The 13735-nt window shown below is 41.0% G+C and overlaps 1 protein-coding gene across 2 annotated transcripts in view; it reads right to left on the minus strand.

Annotated features, from left to right (window-relative positions):
• Positions 1-5332: 5332 nt before the first annotated feature.
• AVL9 (AVL9 cell migration associated) overlaps positions 5333-13735 on the minus strand; it is a gene marked incomplete at both ends in the record, with an annotated part of 54522 nt that continues 46119 nt past the window's right edge. Inside the window, 4 exons of one of the 2 annotated variants that reach the window (XM_080701390.1) lie at positions 5333-5448; positions 7729-7817; positions 8754-8807; positions 11988-12105. In XM_080701390.1, coding sequence (XP_080557516.1) covers positions 5333-5448; positions 7729-7817; positions 8754-8807; positions 11988-12105 — 377 coding nt within the window. The remainder of the gene's footprint in view (positions 5449-7728; positions 7818-8753; positions 8808-11987; positions 12106-13735) is intronic. The other variant, XM_080701391.1, reaches the window with a different exon arrangement.

Genomic DNA, 13735 nt, shown 5'->3' on the forward strand with positions numbered 1-13735 from the left:
CGAGAACACGACCACCTGATCTGCCTCGGGTTCTTCCCTGGCTGGTGACTGACCATGTAAACTGGGTGTACGCATGAGTGAGTGAGGAGGAGTTGATGGTGACGTTGGACAGGTCGGTTATCGCAGTGAGCATCCTCAACCCTGTGCAGATTACCCTGCGGGGGGAAACTCCTCACAAAATGCCGTTCCTTGGGAAGAACTGGCTCCCCAGTCATGTTCTTTCCAGATGTTACCAGTTCAGTAACTGCAACTCCTGTCAGAATGAAGAGATGAGGCGCAGGCAGCTCTTACCTGGGTGGTGATGGGGACCCAGTATGAGCAGGAAAGGGACGGGGTCATCTCATTGGCTCCACGGCTCTCACGGTTCATGTCAAAGAACAATGGTAATGTCAACCTAACCCTCCACCGCTGCTCAAGGGAGCACACATTCCTAGAGGCACCTCTGTCTGTCCGCTTCTGTGAGGCATATCACAAAGCCCGTTTTTAGCACAGCTGTGAGGGAATCACAGTGCATGTGCTAGGAGTGCTCAGTGCATAAAGTGGGGGCTCTTCTGAAGCTTACCAGTACAGATGGAAAAACAGGCAGCCTCAGCACAATATTCCACTCCCCTGGGGCTGTTAATGATGTTGAGTCACGTGATACCACCAACCTCTTTTAACTCGGTGTGGCTCTGTGCAGTCAGGGTCCCACAGAAGCTACAGGGCTCTTCCTGTGGACATCACCACCTTGACGGCCGAGTCACCACCGTAAGCAATAGTAGAGTGAGAGACTAAGTGAGCAGTGAGTCCTTCATTCACCTGGGTGCTGGTTTTGTAAGACACGAAGCTGGCACTGCATCCAAGTGTGAAGCAGCCCAGAAATCACATGGGTGGCACACAAGGGTCTTGTAGGAGGGCAGGTCAAGTGCAATTACATGCTGGACAAACAATAATTTTATTCTCATTCTCTCTTAAAATAAAGAGACAATAGAAGCTTTACAATTCGGTCTGATTAGACGTGATTTATAATTTTAATACTTTCTAAAGAAACCAGTGACGACAGAAAAAAAAAAGAACTAGTACAAATGATTAAACTACACAGAGAAATTTCCTTTCAGATCATGAGCCACAGCTACATATCTTTAGAAAATTTTAACTTTTCTAAGCCAAACATATTCTTAGAGAGAGTTTGTAGAAAGCCTTTGATTTCAAATATTTAAACTGTTTTTATAACCACTAAGTGCTTTCTACCAACTCATTAATCAAATGTTTCCTAAACTAGGAACCAATGCCCAACTAGTGTAGACCATGTAAATCTTGATTTTTCCAGCTTTAAATTATTAATAGTTTAAGAAAACAAAATAATTTCTAAGCAAAGAAGCTTTCTGAAAACCTCAATGACCTTTTCTGGCTCAGTACCTGACTGAAATGTTCAAATATTTATATTGCACACACAAAAAATTACAGCAGCATACTACATGTGTGAGAAGCTGATGAAAAATAAGGCTGGAAAAACCCCCTAAACTGTGTTCCTTTTACATGATTTAAATATATAGTTTCTATATCTTTAATTAGTCTAAGTAAAAAGGTAAACTTCTGAACAGCACAGAAATACAAATGTATTTAGAGTTTTACAAAATATACCTAACCCCTTAGACATGCGCAATCTCTTAATTTTGGAGTTGCCATACAAGAAAGCCGGTTTCTCCTTCATAATGAAAGCAGGAAGCCATGTGTACAAAATCATTTATATGAAAAGAACAGAGACACACATTCCTTTTCTTTGACGTGGACAAATATTTAAGGAATGTTGGAAATTATGGAGGAATGTCCCAGTGTGATGACGCCTCAACACTGGGAATGAGGAAACTCCTAGTGGCGCATCATGCGATGTGTGGAATGACAATTGGGGCAGCATTCTCTGTCGCACATAAAGGCTACCAAGGGAGGAGTGAAAAGTCACAAGAGGGTGCACATGTTGATTCCCCGGTATGGCAATAAGCCACACTTGGCAGCTATCATCCTAACAGGCTACTCCCTGCCCTGGCTGCAGCAGACATCTCCTGTCATTCAGGACCGGGACACTGGTCCCTTACTGCACTAAAGGCTTCCGAATCCATCGCCAGTACTGGTGGGAAAAGGACTACCAGCTGCAATGAAACCCTTCTCCACAGAAGATATAATCTTAACAAAACCTGCCTGCTGAGGAGAGAATGCTATCACATCTGATTTTAAGTACCTTGTTCTTCAACCATGAAACAACTTTTCATTTTCTCTAACTTCATTTCTCCTTGGCTTTCCAAAGAACACAAAACACTCAGTGCAGAACTTGGAGAGCATGAAGGTTGAGAAAGTGCTATCGCATGCTCTGGTTTGCTGTCTGTTTTGCTGTCTCTGTTGCTGCTGTTTCTTAAGGCAAAAGCAGATGAGAATCGTTATGGGGTTTAGGAGCTAACTGTTTCAGGTCTGAATCGCTAATGGACCTGGGGATAGACTACTCATACTGGTCACGTGAGCCAAATGCAAATGGAAAATCACTGGAAGACTTTTCCAGGTACAACCTTTTCTACTCCCCTAGCCCACAGACCCATAGGTTTAAATCACACGTCCTTGCCTACGTCACTGTTATTATGCTACTGAGTAGGAATATATCTGGGGCTTTTCCTCAAGCACTACTTTTAAGTCACAAGACTTAAAAATCAGTGGTGGCAGTAAAGCCACCATAAAGCCACCAGTGGCTGCAGATGTCATCTGAGTGCCTGCTAACAACAGCCAACTGATTCTAGCTCCCTCAGACCCAGGAACAAATACTCAGTTCTTCAGACACACAAGCCCTGGCCATCACTGGAGCCAGTGAAGTGCCCCAGCAGACATACCTTCACTGGTGAGATGTCAGGAGCCCCAGTGTTAGTGCTAATGGCTCCCAGAGCCTGTGTTCACAGGGGCACTACTGCTTCTGAGCCTGAAGCATGTGGGCACAGGACAAGGGCCAGGCTGCTTGCCCTCAACTGTACTGGCTGCCTTGGTCTGTGCTCCCCGAAAACTCCAACACCTTCCAGAACCTGAAGGAAGAACAGGAATGGCCTTTTGACCATTTCTATGACAGAAGTTCTGTCTTCTAAGATACCTGTTTTATTCTGAAAGCCAGTTAAGTGACCACTTTAAGAGTTAAACTCTTAACTAGTGAAGTTAATAGAATATTCATTTAAAATCTACATTCAGTTGGGGAACAAGTGAAACTAAGCCAAAGTTAAATCTCATGTAACTATTTTTATTTCAATAAGTATGGGCTGGATTGCTTTTGAACAGTGAGAGATGGTAGTTTACTCCAACCACATAAACCTGGCACCAACTAAAGAATGAACCAGCATCTTGCTGGCCGACCTCTCACAGGGCTTCAAGCTCCGAGTAGTGTGAATCTCTGGCAGTGGAGAGGTAGCAACTGCATGTGAAAACACCATCAACTCCAACTATATATATATATATTTGAGGATACAGCCTCAAAATGAACTGTGGGAATCAATTCTTTATAGTCTCTGCACAAAACTGAGTAAAGTACCTTTTAAGATTTGGTATTACAAGCTGGGCGTGGTGGCGCACGCTTGTAATCCCTGTGCTTGGGAGGCTGAGACAGGAGGATCGCACAGGTTCCAGGCCAGCTTCAGCTCTCAGCAACTTAGTGAGACCCTGTTTCCAAATAAAATATAAAATAGATCTGAGAGTATAGCCTGAAGGTAGAAAGCTTCTGGGTTCCACCCCCAGTACCACCAACACCCCCCTCCAAAACTGGTATTACTTTGTTTTTCAAATAACATTTCCTGAGATGAACTTTCCTGGCTGAACTGAAATCAATAGAATTCTCACATTAAGCCCTTCAACTTCGGAAAATTTAGGGATATGTAGATTATGCCCCCGTAGTCATTCCACTTGGGAATGTTTACTTCATCATAAACAATTCATAAGGGATAAATCAAATATAATCAAGTCATTAATTAGGTCCCTTATTTTCCTAATACTTGTTATATGTAGATTATGCCCATAATGAATTTTCCAATAGTCCTTTTTCATTGAAAAGACAACCTGTTTCCCAGAAGCACTCCCTGAGAACACCCCCAAAGGCCCCTTGAAAGCAAGCGAGAGCTGAGTGAGATGACACAGGAGCTCCAGCTGTGTACAGATGATCAGCAGGCGGCATGTGTACGCATGTGGCAACCTGGAACCAGCCGCTCTTTACAGACAGGTGACTGACGGCATGGCTGTAGATTTCTCCTCTGGCCTCTTGATTTCCAAATGTGAGCTAAGTTGTGATTTCTGTTTAGTATCTATGATCGTTTTACTTTTCTTTTACAAGTACTTTCCGAAGGGGGCAGGGACTGATAACAGGAGGATTGTCAGTCAGGGAAGTGGGAAGGCCAAGTGCCTTGAAGAGCTTTATGAAGAATAAGACTGGGCTGAAACTGAGCTCAGCAGCAGGGCCCATGCCAGGATGCACGAGGCCCTGGGTCCCACCCCAGCCTGGGAGAACAAAAAAGACCAAGACAAAATTTGTATAGGTCTGTCAGTGGGAAACTGTTCAAAAGGAGAAATAGAAGGCACAAACTTTGGGTTAAAATAAAAATGCTGGTAAAGACCGAGACATGGCCAGAGTTGACAGACTGATATTTGAGTCCTCCCAACACATTCTGTCAAGCTGCTTCAACAGCACAATCCTCTTCACCTGCCCTCTGCACACTGGCTGGCAGAGGCGCTCCTCGCTGCTTCAAAGCAAGGCTGTCAGGGAGGAACAAATGAAAAACCTGAAACAGATCCCTATCCTCAGAACTTCCCCTCTGACATTCAAGGTTCTAGGAAGAAGGGATTGTTAAATGTGTTTTGTGGGTAGAAAACAACCCAAAAATCATCCTAGAACTCAGGAAAATAAGGCCCTCAACTTTATAAGCACATTTTAGGACCAACTTTAGAGAAAGTAAAATAGTAATATAACTTAATCAGCAAATATAAATTACAATGACCATCTAGATAGTCAAACAGCAAAACAGAACAAAATTTACATCAACTCTTCTCAAAGTAAACAAATGTACAATCTCAAAACTTAAAATTCATTACAAGGTTCATTGTGTGTTTTAATCAGGCTCAGAATGAAATCAAAGTAGTCAATTTAAACCCCAACCTGGAAGCCATCCTTGCTGTGACTGATTTCATCTTTTCAGCGTTTTGCGACCTTTATTTAGACAGAGGCTGATGGTCCGTGTAAACAGTTCGAGGTCTTGGTCCCTTGCCGTAGACCCAAGCTGATGAAGGAGAGGTTGGGAGCAGCGGGCAGACAGACATACCACAGCCTCTGCTGCCAGGCTCAGGGCTTCCCTTCAGGTGGCTCTGGGAGACCCTGGGGGGCGGAAGTGGTGAAGGTAGAAAGCCAGGAAGACATAGCTGTCTTTGCACTGGAAAAAGCTCCTCCAACTGACTGGCCTGGGTGAAAAGGAAAGGAAAAACAACAACAACAAAAAAGATGTCAACTTTTAGTAAGAGACAGTGAAAGACTGCTGACTCACTGAACATCAGTATGTTACCGTTACTAAAATCCATTTATATTTCTAGTTTCAAAACAATCCTTCTCCAGAAGAATGTCTTACAGGAAACTGGGGAATTTTTTGGTGCGGAAGAATGCTATGAGCATTCACAAGGTATCCGTCAACCCGTGTGTTTAGTACTCAGGGTACTAAACTCATCAATGGCTGTTCATCAGAATTATCTAGAGAGTTAAACAGTCAAAATTGCTCTCTGGACCTTAAAGACTGAGTTGCTCATGGATGACCACCGTACAGGGAAGAGTGGGTAGGTTGTCTTTTGTCATCTGAGAGTGTGGACAAAGACATAAAGAGTCTGTTTTATTTATCTTTTGGAACTAGGTATTTAACACAAGGCATTCTACCTCTGAGCTACAACCCACCCCTCTATTTTTACACACACACACACACACACACACACACACACACACACACACTCTCTCTCTCTCTCTCTCTCTCTCTCTGCTTTCACTTTCTGCAGTTTTAGTTACATGCAGTCAGGAAGTATTAAAATATTAATGCTAGAACTAATTTCTAATTTTTAAACCGACTTTGTTCTGAGTAGTGTGGTACCCCTGCCACCCGGCAGTGTCCCTCCCAGAACAAGAGCCATCCTTTGTCTAGTGTATACGTGCTGTGAATGCGTCTGCCTGCTAATCACTTAGCCACCTGCTGTCAGGCTGGCTGCCATGGTAATGTCATGCTTGATGGTGGCCCCAAAGTACAAGAGTACAGAGGATGGCAATCTGAACATGCGAAGAGAAGCTGTAACGTATTCCCTTTAAGTGAAAAGGTAAAAAGTACAGTAAGGTATTTTGAGAGCTTACATCACATAGAGTTTATTTGTAGTACACTGCTATAGTTTTATTACTGTTGCTCATCTCTTACTGTGCACAATTTAGTTTTTTAATTTTTTTGTTTTGTTTTGTTTTGTGGTTCCTGGAAGCCCTTCTACCTCCGGGCTACACTCTCAGACCTATTTTATACTTTTTTATATTTGGAAACAGGGTCTCTTAAGCCAGTGCGGCTGGCTTCCAACCTGCGGGATCCTCCTGTCTCCGCCTCCCAAGCACAGGGATTACAAGCGTGCGCCACCGCGCCCGGCCTGTGCATAATTTATAAGTTAAAAATTTTCATAGGTATGTATATATAGGGAAAAACATACAATATATAGGGTTTGAAACTATTTGTGGTTTCAGGGGCTCTTGGAACATAGAGCCTTGGACAAGTAGGGCTACTACTTAACAATTCACATCATATTTCTACAATGAAGTAAAATTTTCCTATTAAAAACCAAAAATCTAATGTAAGTCAAATGCACTACATTGTACAGAAGTAAATGCTTATATACTAAATTCCATTCCTTTGCAATAAAAAGAATCTAGTGGCTGGTTCAGTAGTGCACTCCTGAAATCATAGCTACTTGGAGGCTGAGGCAGGAGGATTTTAAGTTTGAGGCCAGCCCTAGCAAGAAGCGAGATTCTGTCTCAAAATAAAAAGTACAAAAGACTGAGGATGTAGTTCAGCAGAAAAGCACTTAGAGGAGGCCCTGGGTACAATCCCCAGTATTAGAAAAAAAGTTTTAAGTAAAAAAAGATATGTCTGGCTTTGGTACCTGGGTGTTAATACTGGCCTTGTCAAGTTATTTTCTGAAAGGTTCTTTGTAAAATTACTATTTACTTCTTCCTTAAATGTTTGATAGAATTCAAAGTGAAACCTTCTGACTAGGCTTTAAAATTTGAATTCAATTTCTCTAACAGATACAAAGCTATTATTTTTGTAATGAGAGTCTTTCAAAGAATTTGTCTTATTTCAGCTTTGCTGTCAAATTTGTTGGCACAAAATTGTTCGCAATATTCTTTTATCTTTCTAATTTCTGTAAGCTCTATAGTGATGCCCCTCCCTTCATTCCTAATACTGGTAGTTTGTATCTTCTCTGTTTTTTCTCAGTCTATAAAGGTTTTGATAAATACTGTTCAGCTTTAAAAAACACCATTAATTTCATTAATTAGTTTACTGTGTGAAGCTATTTTAGATACGAGTTTTTACTGCCTATAAAGACCTGTGGGCCATCAGAACACTCTGTCACTATTAATCAGATGTATTAAACTGCTAAACTTTAATATTATATAATGTTACAAGATTTTTTTAAATAAGTAAGAAAAAATTAGGCAAGGCTCACCTACAGCTTTTCCTGTTTGTACAACATTTCGGCTGGTTGTGACCATGACGTTTCCAATTTTTTTGCCACGTTCACTGTTCTGAACAGAACTGAGTTAAGGAGAGAAGTGTTAGTGAGTACAATTTAAAAAGTCTCACACATGCACACGTACACATTAACCACTCTATAACCATAACAAATTAGAATTATTAAGAATCTCAAATCATTTGTTATAAAAACTAATTTATTAACCATTTAAGCATGTAAGTTTTGGGAATATGCTAAAATAACATACAGATGAAACAAAAATGGTGATGATCCAATGATGGGTGGTTAAATCTCCTGGACTGACACAATTTGCCAAAAGCATTTCACCAAAATATAAAATCCTGCTGGGCGTGGTGGTGTACAGTTATAATCCCCACACTTGGGAGGCTGAGACAGGAGGATTGCACGGGTTCGAAGCCAGCCTCAGCTACTTAGTGAGGCTCTCAGCAACTTAGTGAGACCCTGTTTCCAAATAAAGTATAAAATAGGTCTGGGAGTATAGCCCAGAGGTAGAAAGCCCCTGGGTTCCACCCCGTTCCATAAAAAAAAAAGAACCCTTTCATGATTAAACCATAACAGAATGTTAGTTCTATGTAGGATTCACAGATATTTCTATAAACTTTGTTAAAGAAAGGATCTCCAAACATCATTTACATTTTTTAGTGGTCATTGGTCTAGCCAGATTTTTAATTGTTACAAATTGATTTTAAATTTTACAAATTAATTTTTCTTATAAAATGCTTTTGATATGCTTTTAAATTTATTAAACTTATTTACAACAACAACAACAAAAAAAGAAGAAACCCTGTTATTAATTCACACCATTCTCCATGAAACAGAAATATTTTTACTTTGAAACATACACTGTTGAGCTAGAGAATATTATACACATATTTGAAGCACAAGTCTATCAAGAGGAGAAACAAAATTCCCAATCAGCATTGAAACACACAGCATAAACTCAGAAGAAATTTCCCCGTATTTTTTCGAGTACTCACTGTGAGAATCTTAACTTCATGTCTGACACTGAGTACTGGCCTTGAAATGGATGGCTGCAAAACAAAATTGGAGTTTAGATTATAAATTTTCTACTTCGAGAGTTGCAAAGAGGAGTTACTACAAGAAAATCTTAATAAGGCTTTCTGAGTGAATAGAGCTGGGTGGCTGTGCTCTGCACTTGGAAAGCAGGGTTAGGTTATCGCTCTGTACTTAGTCTAGGATATCCAAAGAGATGACCTAACGGCTACGAGCTTTAGTGTCCTTCCTTGTCAGGCAGGTGCGTGTGTTGGGGCTAGCAGGTGTGTTAGTACTACTCCAATATTCTGGCTTATCCGGTGTGGGGTGAGAACCAAGCACCAACATTTCTTATTTTTACTTTATTTTGTTGAGACAGGGTCTTGCCATGTTGGCCTCAAGCTCCTGGCTTAGGTGACACTCCAACCTCAGGCTCCTGAACAGGCAGAACTAGAGGTGTGTGCCACTGTGCTTGGCCATCCACATTTTTTAAAAGCTCCCAGGACAGTCAGGGTGAGTCACTGATGTAGAACATGGTGGACTATACGTTCGCCCTGGTCAGAATAATGTAGTCATCAGAAGAGTTGATTGTTCAGCAAAATCCATACTTTTTTAAAAAAGCAATAAAATGTGCAGCTCTTAAAAATGGCACTATGTTTTTACAGAATACATTATTCTTATTCTGTTCCTATTATACAAAAGGAAAATAGTAGCCGGGCGTGGTGGCACACGCTTGTAATCCCCACGCTTGGGAGGCGGAGACAGGAGGACCTCGCTGGCTTAAGAGACCCTGTTTCCAAATAAAATATATAAAAAATAGGTCTGGGAGTGTAGCCCGGTGGTAGAAGGGCTTCCAGGAACCCCAGTACCACCAAAAAATATATAAAAAAAGGAAAATAGTAATTATGAAACAGCAACGACATTAACAACAACAGGGAGGCTGAAACGGAAGGGCTGCTTGAGCCCATGAGTACAGGCCACTCTGGGCAACATAACAAGACCCTACCTCAAAAAAATAAAACAAATAAAAAAGCAACAGAAACAATAAATCCCCAAATACACAACTTGACCACAATGAGACATAAAAGAAAAGGTCAATAAATCCAATTTCTTGCCACATAGTCAGGGGTCCTCTCTCAAAGTCTAACAAGGAAGACAGCCCTACTGGAATCCATATCTACTTCCAAAATGCTATTTATGGCTTTTCCAATGACAACAAACTGCCTGGGCCAAATTAATCATACCATTTCTTCTCTTTTCTGGATTTTTTGAACTACAAAACTGAAAAACCTGACAGATCAAACCATCACTTTCTGTTCTTGGAAAGGGCATTTTCGGGACGAAAAGTGCCCACTTGTTGAGGGCTGTGTTTCCTAATTTTTAGGAGTTGAAGAAAGAATTTCATAGATCATGAAAATTATAATTAGTTTGGAATATTTCTAAATTATACCTCCTGATAACATCTGAGGACTGTTATTTTTTCTTTTTAATCTGAGAAAAATGTTGAAAATCTTCTATCATGGCTGCAAAATTACCCCAGTTAACAGGTCTTTCTTCAGCCTCCTTTTAACTAATGTAAACTCAATGTCTTTAATTTTATTCTTAGCACAATTTACAATCCTTTGGAACTCACTCCAGTTAAGCTTCTCAAGGACCTGCATTAAGTCTGTAGAGCAAGGTTAAGGCACCAGATGCAGCCCTGGATGGCCGGCATGCTGCACTGCGGGCAGCCAAGGCAGACTTGCTTCTGAGCACGCTGCGGCGGGTGCCCCTGCCACCCAGCTTGTCTGTTGACCCTCCGCGGGCTTCAGCACACAAGCCTGGGAGCCAGTGAGTGAGACTGCACTGAACTCTCCTTAGCCCTTTCACTTAATATGACTACAGTGGCTTTGCCTTTTAATTCTCTATGTTTATACTATATTTGAATGGCAACAGAGTTCTGTTATAGCCAAGTATGACTAAATTTACCAAAATTAGTGTTGAACCTAATCATTTCTCTTGATAGAAGAGATCTGTTCTCTAAAACCTTCCACATCACACTGCCCACAAGGATGCTTCTCCAGGCTGCTACAGCGTAAGTATCTGTGTATGTGTCCTTTCTAGTACCTCTTAAGCCATATCCCACTTTCACTAAATAAAGTTAACACGGCAGTCAAAACAAAGTTGACTCTTCTTTCCCTCCCTCCCTCCCTTACCATACCCAGGGAAATTCTACCTCTGAGCTCTCCCCCAACATTTATTTACTTACTTAATTTTGAAACAAGGTCTCACTAAGTTGCTGAGGGCCTAAGTTTCTGAGGCTGGCCGCAAACCCGGGATCCTCCTGTCTCAGCCTCTCAAGTACTAGGATTTACAAGCCTGCATTACCACGCCTCCCTTCCCTCGCTTCATTTCGTAGTACAAGGGTTTGAATCCAGGGCCTCTCAAATGCTGGCTTCTATTCATTTCTTACCAAGAAGTATAAAATACAACAAAAATCATCGATGTATGCTTGTGCCATTAAAGACATCATTTTAATCTTTTAATTTAGAAGAAAAGTTCCCTCAGACTTTGCTGTATGCACACTCATATGCTATCCCTATGTGTATCGCTGCACAGAATCGCTTTTATGCCTACGTGGGATGAAGCCTTTGCCAGCCAACGCTGAATATTGTGGCAGGTGCTGCGTTTTGTTGAGTTTTAGAATCTGATGCATTTCCCTTTAGGGTTTATGCCTCTATCTCGTTTGCCCATCCTGTTGAAGTACAGTCCCGGAGAAAGGAAGAGAAAGCCATCGTGTACTGAACGTCCCATATACCAGAGGCACTTCAACTCTGGCCCATGTTAAGAGTCGGAGACAATATTAGTCCTTCCAATAATGCCTTGTGCTTTTTGTGTAAGAACTCTGAGTATGGAAGCAGGTTTTTATTCTCTATATGTAGGAGGCGGCTTCTGACAGGGATTGTTATGGGAATTGAAACCCTCATCAAATGAGTGGCAGCGTTACTGGGCACTCCTACTGAGCTCCATCTCCAGCCCTTTTTCTTTATTTGGAGATAGCTTTTTGACAAACTGTCCAGACTGGCCTCCAGTCTGTGATCCCTGACTCAGCCTCCTAAGTAGCTGGGATCACAGGTGTGTGACACCCTTTCTGTAAGCTGCTTAGACACTCACGGTGTCAGAGTTAAGAAGAGACTTTCTGGTGCTGGGCACCTCAACAGAGTACGTGGCGCGCTTACTTTGGATCGACCTCTGTTAGTGCTGGATGCCTGTTGCTGTTCCACACCCTGTAGTTGTGAGTATTCTTCCATGCTGTAACAAAAGTTGTCCCATAGTCCGATAATAGCTTTTCATTATCTGTCAAGTAAATATTTGAAAGAAGTTGAGCGGGACTGCAGCCATTCAGGGATATGAAGATAACCAAGCATAAAGGGCAAAGGAATGGCTTTAATCCCCCCATCCTCCCACTTTTTTTGGGAATAGCCTACCAGATGTCAGGAAACTTGGGTCTAGCTCCAGAAATCCTGTTAAGAAGCTATGTGGTCTTTGGCAAGTCACTTAATCACTCAGAACTTCATTTTCCTAACTGGAAAATAAGAGGGTTGAGCCAGATATTTTCCAAGGTTCCTTACAACTCCAAAATGTTTCCATGTTCTCCTTACCATTGAGGACAGCAATATTTATTAAGCAAAAACTATATATTTGATTGTGAATAGACATACTGGTTTATACATATGGAGAAGGCAATTAGGATATTTTTATTTTCACAAATGTTATTTTTCTACAAAATAAAAATTAAGAATGAATACATAAATTAGCTCTCTTAACCTCTATTTTTTCTTCTTTGGGCTTTGTCTATTTGGTGCTTCATTCTTTAGTTTCAAAGCATTTCACTATCAAAAAAACTTGAAAATTTTTACTTTATCAATACTATAGGAAAGCTCAATGCAATGTTTCTTCCACTTGGAAAAAGAGAAAATGTTGGGAGAGCTGATTCAAATGGCTATTGCTTCATATATTAGTTGCATATTGTTTGAAGGCAAAATACAAGTACCTTCTGTTGCTAGGAAAAGAAGAGTAGGAGAAACACAATTTCACCTGCACCATGAAGACGTTCTTCTAAGACCCTGTTCCTCAAGTGGTTCTTGGGCTCTACTGGTTCTCTTGACCTTATGAAGAACATGGGCCTGAGCTGGACTGTTGGGGTTTAAATTCTAGCCCAGCTGCTCATCAAATGGATGAGCAAGATACTTAACCCTTAACGTGCCTCATTCTGTCTTCTACAATGGAGCGAACAAGGTATCTAACTTCAGGATTATTGTGAGGATAAAATGAATTATTAGATATAAAGTACTAAAAATATGTCTCTGCACACAGCTAATGTTTTAAGAAAAGCTAGCCACTACTATTGTTCAGTGCTTTCTAGCCTCCTGGGCAAATATTTTACAAAGGTAAATTAATTACTCATGGAGACAAATGACTGGTAGAGATTGGGGTTTTCATCCGAAATTACTGAATGAATCTGTGTTAGAGGATTTAATTTTGGTGTATCAGCTACTACATTTCTATAGGTGGCAGGCAATCAGAAACATTCCACTAACAAATGAGGACCTGCTGTTTTTCCTATACAAATAAAGAACATGCCTAAAGCCTAGATTTAAAACTCTGTATACACTATGTAAAATACTAACACGGGAGGTGGTGGTGGTGGTATTGGTTAAAAAAAAAAAAATCCAACAATATGAATGTACTTAATACCACTGTGGAACTGTATATTTAAAAATGATTGGGATGTGCCTGTAATCTCAGTCCTTGGGCATCTTGAGACAGGAGATCACAGATCTGAGACCTGCATTATGAGCCTCAGCAATTTAGGGCAACTCTGTTCCAAAAACCTCAGCAACCTAGAGAGACTCTGCTTCACACAAAATCCAAAACAAAAAGACTGGGTCTGCGAGTATAGCTTAGTGGTAGAATATTTCTTGGT

Source organism: Muscardinus avellanarius, assembly GCF_963383645.1.
Source record: "Muscardinus avellanarius genome assembly, chromosome: 9".
Taxonomy (NCBI): domain Eukaryota; kingdom Metazoa; phylum Chordata; class Mammalia; order Rodentia; family Gliridae; genus Muscardinus; species Muscardinus avellanarius.